General features: G+C 42.7%; 1 protein-coding gene across 1 annotated transcript; it reads right to left on the bottom strand.

Moving 5' to 3' along the window:
• Nucleotides 1-328: 328 nt before the first annotated feature.
• On the bottom strand, nucleotides 329-18,347 carry LOC118361806 (cGMP-dependent protein kinase 2-like). Its single transcript, XM_052477185.1, is given in 20 exon segments — nucleotides 329-1,259; nucleotides 1,382-1,448; nucleotides 2,400-2,462; nucleotides 3,901-4,023; nucleotides 4,416-4,579; nucleotides 6,199-6,340; nucleotides 6,801-6,890; nucleotides 10,758-10,894; nucleotides 11,026-11,176; nucleotides 11,355-11,453; nucleotides 11,656-11,724; nucleotides 12,110-12,143; nucleotides 12,146-12,203; nucleotides 12,397-12,474; nucleotides 12,567-12,630; nucleotides 13,745-13,850; nucleotides 14,292-14,405; nucleotides 14,486-14,652; nucleotides 16,166-16,730; nucleotides 18,177-18,347. Coding segments are annotated over 19 exon segments (2,319 nt in total). The 5' UTR covers nucleotides 16,663-16,730; nucleotides 18,177-18,347; the 3' UTR covers nucleotides 329-1,163.
• Nucleotides 18,348-18,452: the final 105 nt, after the last annotated feature.

Raw genomic sequence — 18,452 nt, 5'->3', positions numbered from 1 at the left:
TAATTTTCCAGCCCACTAGATGGCAGCAGTGTAAGTGCAAAATATATACTGGTCTGATGAACCATTGCATTTCTGTTCAAAATGTTGTATCAAGACTGCCCAAACGTGTCTAATTTGTTTATTAACAACTTTTCATGTTCAAAACTGTGTACTCTCCTCAAACAATAGCATGGTAGTCTTTGACTGTAATAGCTACCGTAAATTTGACAGTGCAGTTTGATTAACAATCACTTAAGCTTTCAGCCAATAACATATATGTCTATGTCCTGGGAAATGTTCTTGTTACTTACAACCTCATGCTAATTGCATTAGCTTACGTTAGCTCAACTGTCTCGCAGGGGATCCACCGATCCTGAAGAAGTTTACCGTCACTGGTATCTACTAACCCTAGCCCTAACCCTAAACTTAACCCTTACCCTAATCTTAGCAAGCAGTTGCTTATCAACATATAGTTTGTTGATAATATGACCATCTGTAGAGCATCAACAGATGGACTATTCGGATCCGGATTATCCAAATCATGTGTGACTGTAATATGTATTGTGTGTAATGTGTCAAGGACAATTGGTCAGATTTTTTACGAATCAGATATTTTGTTACAGTATGTTGTTTTATAGTGATTTGTCCATAGTAAGCCTTTTTGAAATGTACTGTATAAAACCCTCATTATTTATTTTCTTTTGTAAAAACCCTGAAGAATTCCAAAAGCCGAAATGCATTGGTTTTTAATTGTAACAATCAAGAAGCTTTATTATTTATTTCCATTGTCCTAAGAGTTTCTGTCTGAGGGAAAGAATTTGACAGAGATTAGAGTTTTTGGCAGTCAAAGTTAATCACTTGATGAAAGTCCTTGCTGTCACATGAAAGTTTCAAGTGACACTTCACACACTGTTCCTCCGGCCAAGAGCCCCAAAAAAGAATGGTCTTCTCCGTCTGCAAGGCAGCAACAGCCAGGCACTCATGATGTCAAATGTATGGCAAGAATGGCAACCGCAGGGAAGAGATGGGATTACAGTATTCAGTCAAGGCTGCTTCTGTGGTGTCTATTGTCTTAGGCCAGATAGCACAGCTCACTGCAGTAGTGGAACACCGGCGTCAGGTAGTAGAGTGACACTACCTGTCTGGAGACATGGCTGTGCGGAGTAGAGGCTCAAAATGGCACCTCAGAAGTCCTTGTCCCAGCCTGACAGCTCATCTGGAGGCTCCTCCAGCTCGGGGGGAAAGATGTCAAAGTGGCTGTGGTCCATCGGCCCCTTCAGCTGGGGAGAGGAACATCAAAGAACACCCGTCAGATACAGTCACATCCAAGAACTCCTTTGACGGTCATATACCTGTACTCTATAATTTTGTGATTAGAGTACTATGCATCAGAACACTTCACCTCTCTCTTCAGTGGGGATATGAGCTTCTGGCATCTCAGCCCCTCCCCGTTGAAGCCCTGGAACCACCTGCAAGACGTCACAAAAAGTCAGCTATTAATTTTCTGTCAGAACTACAGATCCCATCATCCCCCAGTGCCCACACACTCCACCAGACCCAATACAATATAGAACAGTTGGTATAGATATTGCATACATGCACACACATCACCCCACAAAGACAGACCCCAGCCTGTAGGACCCTGTATCAAGCAGTGAACAAAATATTTTATTTTGCAGGAAGACACACACACAGGAGTGTACAGTCACAGCAACACTAAAAACAGAATGATTTAGGTCATATTGAACTGCTAATAGGACCACTAATGTTTACATACCATTTCTACCAAACATCACTCGCCTACACAGAACAGGAACATCTCTCTAATGACCAAACAAAGGTCAAAATGGCTGTCACGATTTTATGATTTGCTCAGTGAGTTCCTCCAGCTTCGAGCATTAGTGCTCGGATGACTGTTGAGAGGGAGCCAGCTCTGCCAGTCCTATGGTCTATTCAGGCTCTGCTCTGCTGATTAAATAAGGAGGCAGATGCACCCCCCATTCTCACAGCTAATTGCTCCCAGGTGAAAGTGCTGTTTTTTTTATGCAGTACTGACTATTGTGACATGATACTGAAGAGGAGGGAGGGGGTAGGTGCTCAACACACATTGCTCTGCACAGTGCAGAGAGGTTTGACACCAATAGGTTCAGAAATAATTACCCTAATGTCTCTGGGTGACTGAACGGAGAGAGAATGATCCATAGCCTACTGGTTATGAAGGCACCACTGAGCAAGTTGTTCAAATTGAGCTGGATTTATATCACATTTGATCAGAAATCCATCAATGGCTGAATACGTTAAAGAACCGTAGCTGATCAGTGGCTAGGATCTAGGATCTAGGATCTAGGATCTAGGATCTAGGATCTGTCTAGGTGTGTAGTTGGTGTTGATGATGCTTTATTAAAAATAAGCAGACCCACTTGTGTTTCTTAATGTCGAGGATTCCGTTCTTCTTATTACCAAGCCTGTCCACAGGGTTGAGCCTAAAGGCAGGACAATATATATATATATATGTACATGTTATTGTTGACAACCATCTGGACAAACAGAATGCTGACAACATGATTGCAGCTAATACCCTATATACACACACGAAAGCAGGTTGATACAGTAGATATGACACAGTCTATTTGATTCAGACCTGGTCTGGCTTGATATGTGATTATTATCCATGCAGGCCACTCATGGACCAATTACATTCAGTTGTTTTTGTCTGGTCAATTACTAAAGGCTCAATTGCTGTGTGACTCACTGAGCTGGCCAAAGGATTTTAAACATGGTGCTCACTAGCCTTGTCCAGTAGCCTATTTATGACCAATCAAATATCAACATACTGTTTTGTCAGCTGAAAGTGTGTCAATGTGCACTCTGGGTTGTTAGTAAATTCAGAGCGTTGTCAGATTGTCCATGCATAAATTCAGATCGTTTCACTCTCTGAGCGTTCAGAGCACACACTGGACGCTCTGGTAGGGTTTAATCTGAGTGTTCTGAACTCACAACGGCAGTCAAGCACCCACGCTAACAGGCTAAAGTTGGCTAGCTTACTAGCTACTTCCAGACACAAACGAGTGAACACACTCTACTGCCCTAGCAGAGCTAGTTGGACTGTTTTCATGTAATTTAGAGGGTTAGTGAATGTAACTGTGCTGCTGGCAACAATTTAATAAAATATTTTTTGCAGACATTTACTGTCACCAGTCATATCCACAAATGAAGGGTGTTGCTAAATTCCTTCATTATTCTTCATTATTATTCTCTGGCACTCTGAGTACTCTGGCACTCTCAATACAGAGTGCTCTGCTATCGGAGCAGACTGCCAGATTGAATTTACAAACACATCCTTTATATGCTGCCAATTACAACCACGACAACATTTAGATCCAGAGGATCTTCGTCAGGTTTACTAGTGTTAAGGTGCTAATTGGGAGAATACAGTGAGTAGAGACTGTTATTAGCACCTCACAACCCTGAGCTGCACACTCCACTCCCCAGCCCCCATGGCTGGAGCCTGAGAGTCGAGGGGGTACCATAAACCAGCCTCTCAAACTCTCTCTGACCTGTGTGACTCGTGCCCTGATAGGTTGCTAGGGATGTTACTAGGGGGACGGACATCAATTACTAGGGGGACGAACCACAATTATTATTATTATTTTTTAAACATTTTATTTAACCTTTATTTAACTAGGCAAGTCAGTTCAGAACAAATTATTATTTACAAAGACGGCCTACCCCGGCCAAACCCGCACGACGCTGGGCCAATTGTGCGCCACCCTATGGGGAACTAGGGTTTCATTATTTTTGTTGGCTTTACCTCAAACAAAGTAGACAGACAGACACACTGTTAATTTAATTCAACTACAGCCTTATTTGTCGCTTAATGGGATTACTATAGCAGCAGTCAGTGATGCCACAGCCACATACTTGCAGAGTCTCCTGATGAGGTCATCGGGGCGCTTGCTGATCCTCTTGGGGAACTCAACCTTTTCAATCCCATGGAGGACCATGGTGTAGATCTTTATAGGGTCAGTTCCAGAAAATGGTGGGCTGGAAGAGGTGGTTTGGAGGGTAGAAAACGTGTAGAAAACAAATAGGGGATCTTGAGGGATCTTGCTCATGATGAACATGACAGGCTCTAGCTAAATGGTATCGTGGATATGCTTGGGGCACTTACACACACTGTATTGTCTTATGCAGCCCAACAAGCTATCTCAAGTAGGCTGATAGATCCTCATACACTCAACATCCTAGTGTCAAATATGTTACCGTGGTTGTGGGATGAGGCCTAACGTCTAATGGTTCCTCTCAGAGTGAAGTGCCTGAAGCGCCTTATTCAAGATTCAAGCACATACTCAGTGTCCACAACACTCCACCCATTTGAGGCACTGTTATTGTCAAAGGCAGATCACATCACAGGTCATACTGTCCTACTGACTCACCTGCCAGTCAGCAGCTCAAAGATGAGGATCCCTAGAGACCAGCAGTCAGCTCCAAAGTCATGGCCCTTGTTCATGATGACCTCTGGGGCCACATACTCTGGGGTCCCACAGAATGTCCATGTCTTCTTCCCCAGGCCTATCCTCTTAGCAAAACCAAAGTCAGCCTGAGGAAACAGACAGATACTGTAACATGGACACCCCTTCAAACATGTATACACCTAGTGGTTTTGGCTATAGAAGGCTAGAATGATCTTATTGAAGAGCTAACAGACTTTCAATTTGTCACCGTCATAGGATGCCACCTTTGCAACAAGTCAGTTCATCAAATTTCTGCCCTGCTAGAGATGCCCCGGTCAACTGTAAGTGCTGTTATTGGGAAGTGGAAACGTCTAGGAGCAACAACGGCTCAGCCGTGAAGTGGTAGGCCACACAAGCTCACAAAATTGAACAGCAGAGTGCTGAAGCGTGTAGCGCAGAGTGCTGAAGCGTGTAGCGCACAAAACAAATTGTCTGTCCTTAGTTGCAACAATCACTACAAACTGCCTGTCACGACTTCCACCGAAGTCGGTCCCTCTCCTTGTTCGGGCGGCGTTCGGCGGTCGACGTCACCGTTCTTCTACCCATAGCCGCTCCACTTTCATTTTCCATTGGATTTGTTTTCCCGCACACCTGGTTCACATTCCCTCATCAGACTAAATGTATATTACCCTCTGTTTCCCCTATGTCTGTGTGTGGAATTGTTCTTTGTGTAGGGTGTTATGCAGGCTGGCTTGCGCTAGGTTTGTTTCAACCCTAGGTTTGTTTGTTTTGTTTAATCCGGTTCATGTTACCGTGGTTGTGCTTTGTGTTGCCTCGCCTGTGCCTTTGGGCCAGGGTGTATATTAAAGTTCTCCTGTTATCACCAATCTCTGCTCTCCTGCGCCTTACTTCCCGGCAACCAGTCATTCACTCCGTTACACTGCCTCTGGAAGCAACGTCAACACAAGAACTGTTCATCGGAAGCTTTCCATGGCCGACACAGACCACCATTCACAATGCCAAGTGTTGGTTGGAGTGGTGTAAAGCTCACCACCATTGGACTCTGGAGCAATGGAAACGCCTTCTCTGGAGTAATGAATCACGCTTCACCAACTGGCAGTCCGAAGGACAAATTTGGGTTTGGCGGATGCCAGGAGAACGCTACCTGCCCGAATGAATGGTGCCAACTGTAAAGTTTGGTGGAGGAGGAATAATGGTCTATGACTAGGTCCATTAGTTCCAGTGAAGGGAAATCTCACTGCATACAGTACAATGATATTGTAGAGGATTCTGTGCTTCCAACTTTGTGGCAACAGTTTGGGGAAGGCCCTTTCCTGTTTCAGCATGACAATGCCCCCGTGTACTAAGCAAGGTCCATACAGAAATGGTTTATTGAGATCGGTGTGGAAGAACTTGACTAGGCTGCACAGAACCCTGTACTCAACCCTGTCGAACACCTTTGGGATGAATTGGAACAGCGACTGCGAGCCAGTACAAACCGCCCAACATCAGTGCTTGACCTCACTAAACCTCTTGTGGCTGAATGGAAGCAAGTCCCAGCAGCAATGTTCCAACATCTAGTGGAAAGCCTTCCCAGAAGAGTGGAGGATGTTATAGCAGCAAAGGGGGGACCAACTCGATATTAATGTCCTTGATTTTGGAACGAGATGTTCGATGAGCAGGTGTCCACATACTTTTGGTCATGTAGTGTATGACTATGTACAAACAACTGAAAATGAGCAGTATTCAAATTAAGGTATATTACCATTTTGACATAGCCTTCTGCATCCAGTAGTAGGTTCTCAGGTTTCAGGTCTCTGTAGATGATTCCTCTGGCGTGGAGGTAGTCAAAGGCTTCCAGGACACAGGCAATGCAGAAGCGGGCTGTCTGCTCCTCAAAGAAACTCCTGTTTCACAGTCAAGGCCAACATTAAGACACATACTAGGATCTTGTACTGATTACTTTTGATTGGCATCATAAGAGCAATAGTAATGGCATATTTTTTTAGGCACAAACTCCACTACGGTTCATTGGACAAAGCCTATGGGGAAATTAATGCAGTTTCTGTAGGATTTTGGAATAAACGTTGAAAATAAGGTCTGTGATAAACACAGGCTTCAGACATCGTATACATTTTGTTCTATGAGATAATCTTAATCAGCTAACATAACTTTTTATGAATTTTGAAGCATTCATGTCATTTAAAAAAACACGACGCACATAAAGGCTTCTTTCCCAATTCATTTTGCCCCATAGGAACGGCTTTACGAAACAAAACGTTTTGTTTTTAGGACTACAAGCTGGCGATCTCTATTGATTACAGGCTTTTGAGGTGTTTTAGCAGATGTAAGACAACCCACACTCACATGTCCCGTAGTACACTCCACAGCTCACCACCCAGGCAGACTTCTAGTAGCAAGTACACATACTTGTCATCTCGGAATGTCCGAAACAACCTGGAACACAAAGTGACATTTAGAGGACTTAGGACCATCTGAACAATGTTACTGTTCTGGGGTTCTTAAAGACATGACTGCTTGACAGAGGTCTTTCTTTGGGTGAGGTACTTTCAGGTGTTAAGCTGCTTTTTGTTTGCCTTGGTTGGATCTGTTTGTCAATTGAGCCCCAAAGAACAGTTCCTAGGAAAGCAGAGTGAGAGAAAGGAGCATTTTGAAAAAGAGAGAGAAGAGAGAGATGTGTGAAGATGGATATGGCATTCAAACTGAACTTTCCTCTTTGAGTGGCAGCTGGAATCAGTGTTTGCCCAGACCTTTTGTCCTTGAATGTCACAGGGCGGATAAATCAAACCTCAGTCTACACTCAGCGGTGAGGCCAAGGACAACGACATTCTCCAAAGGGACTCCTTAGCAACTCATACTGGACCATAGGACACGTGGAGGGGGGCCTCTCACTCTTAATAGGACAAGTTCGAACTTTCCTCTCATGAACCACTTCTTGTTTCATGGTCAACACCCTTCACTTCCACAGTCCCTTTTCCCGTGTCAATCTGAGGGCTGACTTGTCTTATAGGGTATTCAGTGAAATGAGACCTTTCACTCTCAAGTCATGGGAGGCATGGCAATGGAACTAAATCACTTGGGAAATAATAAACATCACTTTGTCTAAAACTAGCCAGGTTTCCATCCATTCATTCAAAAAAGTCATGACTGAGCTGATGGAAACGGGGGATTTTATAAATGCTGCCAGACAATTTGTTCCTTGGTCAGTAAAGTGTATTATGCGAGAAATGGCGATGGAAATGCCTTTATGTGGAAATATAGTAACCAACACATCGAAGTAAATTTGGAGTCAAGCAACAATACAGTACCAGACAAAGGTTTGGGCACACTTACTAATTCAAGGGTTTTTCTTTATTTTTACTATTTCTTTTTACTATAGTGAAGACATCAAAGCTATGAAATAACACACATGGAATCATGTAGTAACCAAAAAGGTGTTAAACAGATTCTTCAAAGTAGCCACCCTTTGCCTTGATGACAGCTTTGCAGACTCTTTGCCTTCTCTCAACCAGCTTCATGAGGTAATCACCTGGAACGCATTTCAATTAACAGGTGTGCCTTGTTAAAAGTTCATTTGTGGAATTTCTTTACTTTTTAGCCAACCAGCTGTGGTGGTCGGAGGTGGTATACGGAAGATAGCCCTATTTGGTAAAAGACCAAGTCCATATTATGGCAAGAACAGCTGAAATAAGCAAAGAGAAATGACAGTCCGTCATTACTTTAAGACATGAAGGTCAGGCAATGTGGAACATTTACAGAACTTTTAAAGTTTCTTGAAGTGCAGTTGCAAAAACCATCAAGCGCTATGATGAAACTGGCTCTTATGAAAGGAAGACCCAGAGTTACCTCTGCTACGAAGGCGTTAACTGCACCTCAGATCTGAGTTAACTGCACCTCAGATTGCAGCCCAAATAAATGCAACACAGAATTCAAGTAACAGACACATCTCAACATCTGTTCAGAGGAGACTGCGTGAATCAGGCCTTCGTGGTTGAATTGCTGCAAAGAAACGACTACTAAAGGACATCAAGAAGAAGAGACTTACTTGGGCCAAGAAACACGAGCAATGGATATCAGACCGGAATAAACCTGATGAAACCTAATGAGTCCGAATTTGAGATTTTTGGTTCCAACCATAGTGTCTTTGCGAGATGCAGAGCAGGTGAACGGATGATCTCCTCATGTATGGTTCCACCGTGAAGCATGGAGGAGGTGGTGTGATGGTATGGGGGTGCTCACTCTTTGTGATTGATTTAGAATTCAAGGCACAATTAACCAGCATGGCTACCACAGCATTCTGCAGCGATACACCGTCCCATCTGGTTTACGCTTAGTTGGACTATCATTTGTTTTCAACAGCACAATGACCCAAAAGACACTGTGTAAGGGCTATTTGAGTGCTACATCAGATGACCGGGCCTCCACAATCACCTGACCTCAACCCAATTGAGATGGTTTGGGATTAATTGGACCGCAGAGTGAAGGAAAAGCAGGCAACAAGTGCTCAGCATATGTGGGAACTCCTTCAAGACCGTTGGAAAAGCATTCCTCATGAAGCTGGTTGAGAGAATCCAAAGAGTGTGCAAAGCTGACATCAAGGTAAAGGGTGGCTACTTTGAAGAACCTCAAATATAAAACATTTGTTTTACACTTTTTTGGTTATGATTCCATGTGCTATTTCATAGTTTTGATGTCTTCACTATTACACTACAATGAAGAAAATAGTAAAAATTAAAGAAAAACCCTTGAATGAGTAGGTGTGTCCAAACTTTTGACTGGTACTGTATGTTGTGTTGCCCTCCCACTACTACTCGTGAAAGCATGCAGTTTATTAGGCTACAGATTAAATCCATTAATGTGAACTTCACAGGGTGCTGAAAGTGAGCTTGATGCTCCCTTTCCAATACATTTCGAGGGTCTTATTCTGGTGACATAATGATCGATGATTGGCTGCCGTTTGACAAATAAAAATGATCCATAATAATCTCATCATGTATAGTTAGCCCCACCCACACTGTATCTGTGAGCTGTTGGCTATAGTGCACGTGCCAAGACCAGAGTGGGCACATTTGCAATATTACATAACGTTTTTTGTGACAAACCATCAGTGGAGTTGAAAAATGTAACTTTTTATTCGGTACATTGGAATTAAAATCGCAAAATATATTTTTATACGCACTATGTCATCAAGCACAGCCTTTTATCCGCAATAAGTCCGTTTGATGGAAACACATCTCTGGTGTGAAAATGCGCATATTGTTCAATGCAGATTTGAGAAGATTGGCATGAAAATCTGTCGCCAATTGGATGGAAACCTAGTTACACTAGATTACAATATTTGTTTCAATGAATTTTAAAACCATGGAAAGTATGTGAAAGTAAGACTGGTCTTGGCAGCATTTGCCTCATTTATATTTCAAGTTTGACTTTTGTCAGAAACCACTCGAAAACATGCGTTACGCATTGACTAGATGGATACAATACATGCTGTATTCATTTCCATTGTGAATACAAAACACTCTCTTCTCGGTTTCATAGATCTGAACAATGAATTTGTCCTTCACTTAACTGTTTGTTTATGCATTCAGCGGATTCACGAGGTCCCACTTTGCATCCCACTGCGATTGTATGATGTTGTATAACCAACCATACATTGTTTTTTATGAAACAATACAGGATCCTCAAAAAGAAAATGATGATTGGGAATAGAGTACATCTACAGTGGGGCCTGAAATTGACACCCTTGATTAAAGATGCTATATTGTATGCTCAACATTTCATACCCGCAAGACATGCTAACCTCTCACCCTTACCAATAACAGGGCAAGTTAGCATTTGAGCTAAGTATTTTCATTATTTATTTTATACCATCATTATTGCTCATCTTTATCAATGGTGTCAATCATTTCAGATCCCACTGTATATGATATTCCACATGGGAGGCCTTGCAAACATCAATATCTCTTGTCTCCCTCTTCACATAAAAGTTTATTTGTCACGTGCTCAGAGTACAACAGGTGTAGTAGACCTTACAGTGACAGAGTAGTTGGCCTTGCTCTTTAGATTGAACCTGATTGTCATATGGTCCAGGCGATAGCAGTCATGCTCCATTCATATTGGAACTCCTTTACACTGATATAAAGACGTATCATGTGAAGTACTCTAAGAAAACATTGCAGTTGTCAAAAGCTTGAAAAAAAGCCTGAATAAAAGGCTATGGATGTTTCCACTGCTTTGGGGACTTTGCAATAGGCAGTGTTGTGTGAGGACAACCAGAGAGCATTGTGAGCACGTGACGCAGACCTGACTATGAAGTGTGACTTGGTCAGCTGAAGGACATTCCTCTCAGAGTAGATGTGCTCCTGTTGTCTTGTGTCCAAAATGTGCTTCTTTTTAATACACTTCAGAGCAAATGTGGTGTCTTCATCTCTCAGTTTCACCTGCAATATAAAAATAACAATTATTGACATGATGTTACATCGTTTTTATAGCAACTGTAGGCCTATGCCCTATGCTGTTGTTTTTGCCGTTGCTTTATGTTGTGGTGTGACCCAGACATCAGGCCACTCACCAGCTCTACTCGGCCGAACCCACCCATGCCCAGTGTAGCTATGACCTCCAGGTCCTGGAAGGGGTCATGGGTGGGGAGGACAGCTATCCTCTCCCTGAGCCGATGCACTTCTTGGGCCTCTGGGGACGAGTCGATAACGGGGGAATGGGGCCTGTGGAAAGATGGAAGGAGGGAGGAAGGGGGGACCATTTGGGTTCAACTCCTAAATCTCTGTTTCTGCCCACAGTGGGGCCCTACAATGTCTGGGGTGGTTGGGTATTTGTCAATGTACGTAACTGCCATTTGTTATTTGAATTATGTGGAAACAGTAATTTTGTGGAACTACTTACAGTGCATTTCTCCTCACGTCACATCGGGAGAGCTCTTCGACATATTCCTTCAGATACGCCTGCAGCTCCTCATAAGTGCCCACCATCTGGTTGAAGTTGCTGGAGAGGTGGCATAAACACATGACTGCTGTTTCCTTTCAGTGTGTGTGTGTGTGTGTGTGTGTGTGTGTGTGTGTGTGTGTGTGTGTGTGTGTGTGTGTGTGTGTGTGTGTGTGTGTGTGTGTGTGTGTGTGTGTGTGTGTGTGTGTGTGTGTGTGTGTGTGTGTGTGTGCGTGCGCGCGCACGCAGTGAACACACTCACTCTCTGTCCACCACCAAGCACTGTGTGTCATTCTCAGTAGAGATGATGTTTGCTGAACGCACATCCTCACTGGAAAGAAACAGACAGTCTTAATCAGCAGAGCTACACACAATTGAATCCAATGGAAATTCACCACAGAATCATCATTGCAATAGCCGCCAGATAATGCATGCCTTTGTCAGACAGACAGACATTCCGAGGCCCACTACTCTACAATATGGTGAAAGGATTTGATTGAAACCGCGTTGGTAAAATGTGTGGATTGTCAATCAGGGGGCTAGCAATGACAATTGATAGAAAGTGGACAAACGCATATTAACATGGGAGAACGAGGGAACCGACGGTGTGTTACAAGTGTGTTTGATACTTGCCTTGGTGCAAGACAAACCAGGCCAGAGTGCTTTTGCCCATTTAACATTTTGAGTCGGTCAAAGCGATCAGTAACAGCTCTTACCTTATGAGGGCTTTTTCTCCAAAGTAGTCGCCACACCCAGCGTCTTTATCTCCCGCGGCTCAGTACATCCCTCTGTGGTCTGGGTGACACACACCTGGCCAGAAACCACAGCATGTTAAGGGCTATCTCTTTTTCCCTTGATCCAAAATGGCAGACTACGTTTTCTGCAATCAAAGATAGCATGATCTATAACGGTCGGATAAAGCATTTCAACTTCTCTGTAACGCCAGATACGAAAGTGAGTCTTTTCAGCTACAAACATGAACCATGTGTCACTTGTGTCTTACCTCTCCTTTAGCTATAATGAAGAAAGTGTTCCCTTCTTCGCCCTCCCGAATGATATACTCTCCTTTATCAAAATAGTCCTAGGCATGAGACAAAATAATCAACAAATCTTCCCAAATCACCTGTTATAAAAAAAAAAAAGTCTGATTAAGAAACAAAGTAAAAGGCTCACAATTTCCAGACAGTCAACGATTTTAGAAAGCTTCTCTTCTGGCAGGTCTCTCAGCAGAGATACACTGTAAAAGATAAGGACACAGAGATAGTTATTGGGGGGATAAAAATTTGGATTTAGCAATGCAACATATTCACAACTACTTCAAAGATAACCTAACTTAATAGTAGACACTGAGTATACAGAACATTAAGAACGCCTGCTCTTTCCATGACGTAGACTGACCAGATGAAAGCTGTGATCCCTTACTGATGTCACATGATAAATCCACTTCAATCGGTGTAGACGAAGGGGGGCAGCGTAAATAAGGATGTTTAAGCCTTGAGACAATTGAGACATGGATTGTGTGTGTACCATTCAGAGGGTGAAAAGGCAAGACAAAATATTTAAGTGCCTTTGAACGGGGTATTGTAGTAGCACAGGAGGTTGCTGGCACCTTAATTGGGGAGGACGGGCTCGTGGTAATGGCTGGAGCGGAATTATGGGATGGAATCAAATACATCAAACACACGGTTTGATGCCATTCCATATATTGTAACACAATATAAGGAAGGTGTTCCTAATGTAAAATGTTTATTTCAAAAAAATTTAAGGGGTAGATCAGCTTTAATATTGCAGATAAATTCCATCAATGTAATTGTCTGCATCACTTCCAATCCCACATGTATATTTTTTGCATTTATTTATATACATAGAAATACATACATATACATGCATATACTGTATATACGCATCTTTTAAAGAATATATCTTTTATTTTATTACTTTTTAACCCTACCACTTCTCTGCTAATTGGAGTAAACTAATGAACAACAACACTTAGGCTTCTACTTCCAGCTTATACATACTATATACATTTTACGGGCACAGTCTATTTTACATTTATATATATATATTTTTTTCTCCTGTCCTTCCTCGAACCTCAATCATTTATTTATTTCACAAAAGTTCTGAACCTATATACGTTTTACGGACACTTTATGTTTTATATTAGTTATCTTCTTGTTATTAGCTGTTATTATTCCCAACCTTCAGCGCCATTCAACCCATCTATCTCTTACAGTAACACCATCCATACTGGATCTCTATTGTGTTCCTAATGTTCCTAAACTTTCATGCACATCTTCCATAGACATCAATGCCTGCTTCACGGTTGAGGACCAATCCTCTAGCTGTACCTGCGTAGGAAGCTGAAGTACTCTTCTTGTGTGGCCTGTGTAGACTTCATCATAATACTCTGGAAGGTCTGACGGTCCAGAGCCCAGATATGAGCCTGGGATACAGCTGGCCATTGGAAATCACAAGTCCGATCAACACACCACACAACATCAGACATTCACTGGGCCGGGTATTCTTAGAACATTATATGAGTTGGCAAAACATTGCGTGAACATTGCGTGAACATTGCGTGAACATTGCGTGAACATACTTTCAATATGTGAAAAAGGTGTGTGGTTCCTACAGTACTATTCCATGCAAGATTAGAGAAAGCACCTGTGTGAAATATGGTTTTGCACATTCTAATGACGATTTAATAGTCCCTTGGTGACTCCTCATAAAATCAGGTGTCGCCTTGCTGCTCTGTCATACATTGGTAATCATGTATGTCACATGAGTGGTTTGCTGCACTTGAGTATGAACACTTTGTTTACGATGTGTGTGGACAAGTATTGTATCTAAAAGGGGAAATCCTCTCATTCTAGAGACTCTACCAGTTAAACTCACCTTTCACTGTAGCAGTTCTCTTACAGTTGTACAATATAGCCAACTCTCCAAAGGCAGTCCTGGGGCGCATCTCTCCAAGCAATTTGCCATTCTGCGTGACCTTTAGCAGGCCATCTGAAGGGACAAAACCTAGCCTGAGTATAGACCAACAGCCAAAGATATACTGTGTAAGAAGGTAATAAAGTCAATATGACCTGCCAGCACATAGAGGTAGTTCCCTGGTTCTCCCTCCTGGATGACCAGTTGGCCATCAGTGTAGATCCTCTCATACATGCAGTCCACCATCTCCTTCAGGTGCTGCGGATCCAGCTTCTTCAGGAAGTCATTGTTCATGATGGCGTCATTGATTAGCTTCTTGGTGCTAGGAGCAGGAGGAGCACAGATAAGAGGCACAGACACTCTACTTTTAGAGGTCAAAGCCTTGTTTCACCTCCATATCAATATTCATCCAGCGTTTTAGTTGCAAGTCAAATATCAGCTTTGACAGCAAGTCAAGTAAATTGGTAGTGGGAGCACAAATGGGCAGATTATTTTGAATAACGTGGGTTTTATCGCCTCCGGATAACTTTTCTGAACAAAAGGATCCAATGTATTGCAGTAAAGTACTAGGAAAGCACACCAAAAGTCGAATTAGTTCACCTTAAACAGCCCACTAAGCCATACATACAGTAGGGGCTGCTAACTGGTGGTTCAGTTGAGTAAACGCTTTGTCACGAGAGACTTTCAACGACGCCGTTACAACTGTATTCATACTACAGCGTTCATGTTTTCACAGATGGACAAAGCCCTATGCTGTCACTAGTCTCTAAACCAGCCACATAAAAGACTAAACGGTTGATATAGTACCGTTAGTGCTGTCAGTTTCCCCCTGTATCCCTCTTAACTACAAGGCCTATGTTATCGCATCAGACAGCCGAGGGCCAGTCCATTAACCTAAGATCGACCTGGTGAATGAACTAAAGCAGGAGAGTGTGATGCAGGCAACCGAGGTCTGCTTAATTGAAGCCATAATTATCCAGTCCATACATATTGCGTATTGATGCTCAACGCCTTTGTTTCCCCGTGTGCCTTCCAATTATCCCCAATGCTAATACAGGATTTCGAATCTCCTTGGAGTGGCAGACACTACAAAGGCTTGGCCAGAGCTGTTGTTCTTTCAAGAGAGTCAGGCAGTTTTCCAGAGAACACTTGGGCCGAGAATCAACCAGAACACAGATTTGGACAATGCGCCGTTTAAAAGGTCATTTACAATTAAACCGACATATGCACCTCTTCCTGTGAACGTGGTCTCCGTGAACACGGTCACATTGACTTTAAAACGTGCATTGCGGGCCAAGCAAGATACCCCTACCTACATGTACAAATTACCTCGACTATCCTGTACCCCCCGCACATTGACTTGGTACCGGTACCCCCTGTATATAGCCTCGTTACTGTTATTTTATTTTTTACTTTAGTTTATTTAGGAAATACTTTCTTGAACTGCTGGTTAAGGGCTTGTAAGTAAGCGTTTCATGGTAAGGCTTGTTGTATTCGGTGCATGTGACAAATAAAATGTGATTTGATTTGAGATCAGATTGAATCCCGGCATAGTTATTTTTTTATGTGCATGTAGCCTATACCAGACACCGGCATTCAATGACAACAAATAATGGTTAAAGGCTTTATCATCACAGACCCAGCTGATTGCTTCTAGCTTATTGGGAAATAGGTTAGAATGTAATTAAATGTGGGAGAATGAGACAATAGGAACAAGTACAATAGAGGACAATCAGTCTGGGCTGTCCACCACGACATGGAAATGTTTTGAGAGTTATTATCCCTTCCAACATCCTCAACAACATTGTGTGGTACTGTTGATGTCTGACACCCACCTGGAGTCCTTGCGGACACAGGCCCTCTCTGTGGACACATGTTGGGCTCTGAAACCCCCGCAGAAGTGCCCTGAGGTGGGCTCAGCTGACACGCCCTCCTTGGCCTTGAGCCTGCAGTGGACCTCCACGGCCACCCTGTGGAAGCGGGTGGGACCCTGGTTGATGACACTGAGCATGTGGTGGCTGGGGTAGTTGGGAGCCGGAGCGGAGCGGCCCAGGCTGTTGTAGCCGATGGCATCCTGGAGCTTCTCTATTTGGGAGACTTTCGCCTCCAGCTCTCTCTGCAGGCTTTGCAGCTGCAGCTCCTGGGCTTTAAACTCCTGGTCCCTCTGTGCCAGCTCCTCTTCCAAGTGGGCTATCCTGAGCCTCAGGGGCTCCGTGTCCCACACGGGGCTGCCCTGAGGCTCCACCTTGAGGCTGGAGGCCAGGCATCTGTCCTCTGGCCGTGGGGCTTTGATTGAACCGTTGCCCATGGCCAGCTGTTGGCTGGCCACCATAGGAAAGCTCTTGGTCACCCTCGTCTTGTCAATGATAGGTCTCCGTCTGGTGAAAAGTCTCCTTTCTCCTTGAGAAGAATGTTATGCTTTATGTTACGGCCGGCTCTGTCCTTTTTGGGGCTCTAATCGAGATTTGGTAGCTAACAAAATCAATGGCGGCCCGCTGGAGGTCAGGGCACCTGGGCACGTGCCTGGTCGGTATTCGGCCATGATTACTACAAGTTTAGATAGCTAGCTCGACTAATTTACCAATCTAAACAATTGCTATCTTGTTGGATAATTGAGTGAACATGGATAATTGACATGGATAATTGAGTGACTGTCAATGACTGACATAACAAGAGACAAATTTCTGATGCACAACCAAATTTCAGTTGCTTAGGGCCCCCTAGCGGCCTGGGGCCCTAAGCAACTGCTTATACCTGGAGCCGTCCCTGCTTTATGTTAAAATAGATGTGATCAGCAACAGATCATCTTGAATAGATTTTAAATCCACAGGATATACATCCCTACGATAACATTTAATTGACAAACTATCTCTAAATTTCCAAGCATCAATTGCATTCGGTTTAACCTCCAAAGAATGAAACTTGGTGAAAAAATACCGTACAAGCCAATGACTGTGAAAATAAGGAAGCCTATATTCCTGCATTCATTGCACGGAACTGATACAATATCTTACAAACGGAAACATTGACATAACTGAGATACACTATCACTATATCTTGATTCTAGATCTGCGACCAGATCATATGTATATATATATATATATATGTATATATAAATATATATAAATTAAGATCTGGTCGCATTTTTGAAGACGTTTAGAGAGTGCAATACAATGTAATTGTATATATATATAATTACATTGTATTCTATTGCACTCTCTAAACGTCTTCAAAAATGTATTTAATCTGTTGTTGCTAGCAATATTCCCATCCCCAAATATCTAATTATATGTATAATATGCCCCATGGCAAAATGTGTATAATTGCACGAAAATAGTTCTAAAACTGCTAAAAGTCTTCTCTTCCCCAAGGAAAAATGTATCGATTTGCAGGAAATTTGCTTCAATTCTGCAAAAATGTCTCTTTGATGCCAAGGGGGGGCTTTAAAATATTTTAATTCCCCCCCTTCATTAATTAAACTGCTTGTATATAATGTTTAATCAAACTCTAAAGTAGGAGTTGTATTCTGATATTATGAAGGTGTACCTGAAGTATTTGCTATCACAAAGGGGGTCCCCCTGATGCAAAAAGGTTTGGGGACCCCTGTTCTAGAGAATGCAATTACCATTTTATGATATTGAAACACTGACATGCATACTGTATGCTGCAGCAACACAACAAAAAGTATGATTAAAAATGCCCTGTATATATGGTATACATGTTGTAAAATGTTGTAAAATGTTCACACAGCCACACATCAGAGCTTGTCCTATCATAGCCTAAATGAAATTGCACTAGCCTACAATATGTCACAACAATAGCCTAAGTCGTAGCTATATTACTTACAATATCGTCGAGTACGTTCCTGGTTTCTCAAAATGTAATGCAATATTTCATAAATGTAATGAACGAGCCTCTCCAGATGTTCAAACACCTGCGAAAAAACAAAGACGATCATCTCCCTTGAATGCACTGTGATCTGTGACATCCTCCTCAGAAGCCTGTTGTCGTTAATGTGAGTACTTATGTGGAAATAATGGTACTCCTACTCCGTCCAATGATGGCAAGAAAAATCAAGGCTACCCCTGGTGGTCGCATGGTGTTTATCAATGTAGAAACGGA

Source organism: Oncorhynchus keta, chromosome 2 (assembly GCF_023373465.1).
Source record: "Oncorhynchus keta strain PuntledgeMale-10-30-2019 chromosome 2, Oket_V2, whole genome shotgun sequence".
NCBI lineage: Eukaryota > Metazoa > Chordata > Actinopteri > Salmoniformes > Salmonidae > Oncorhynchus > Oncorhynchus keta.
The sequence above is the reverse complement of the archived record's forward strand: the minus strand, read 5'-3'. Positions and strand labels throughout refer to the sequence as shown.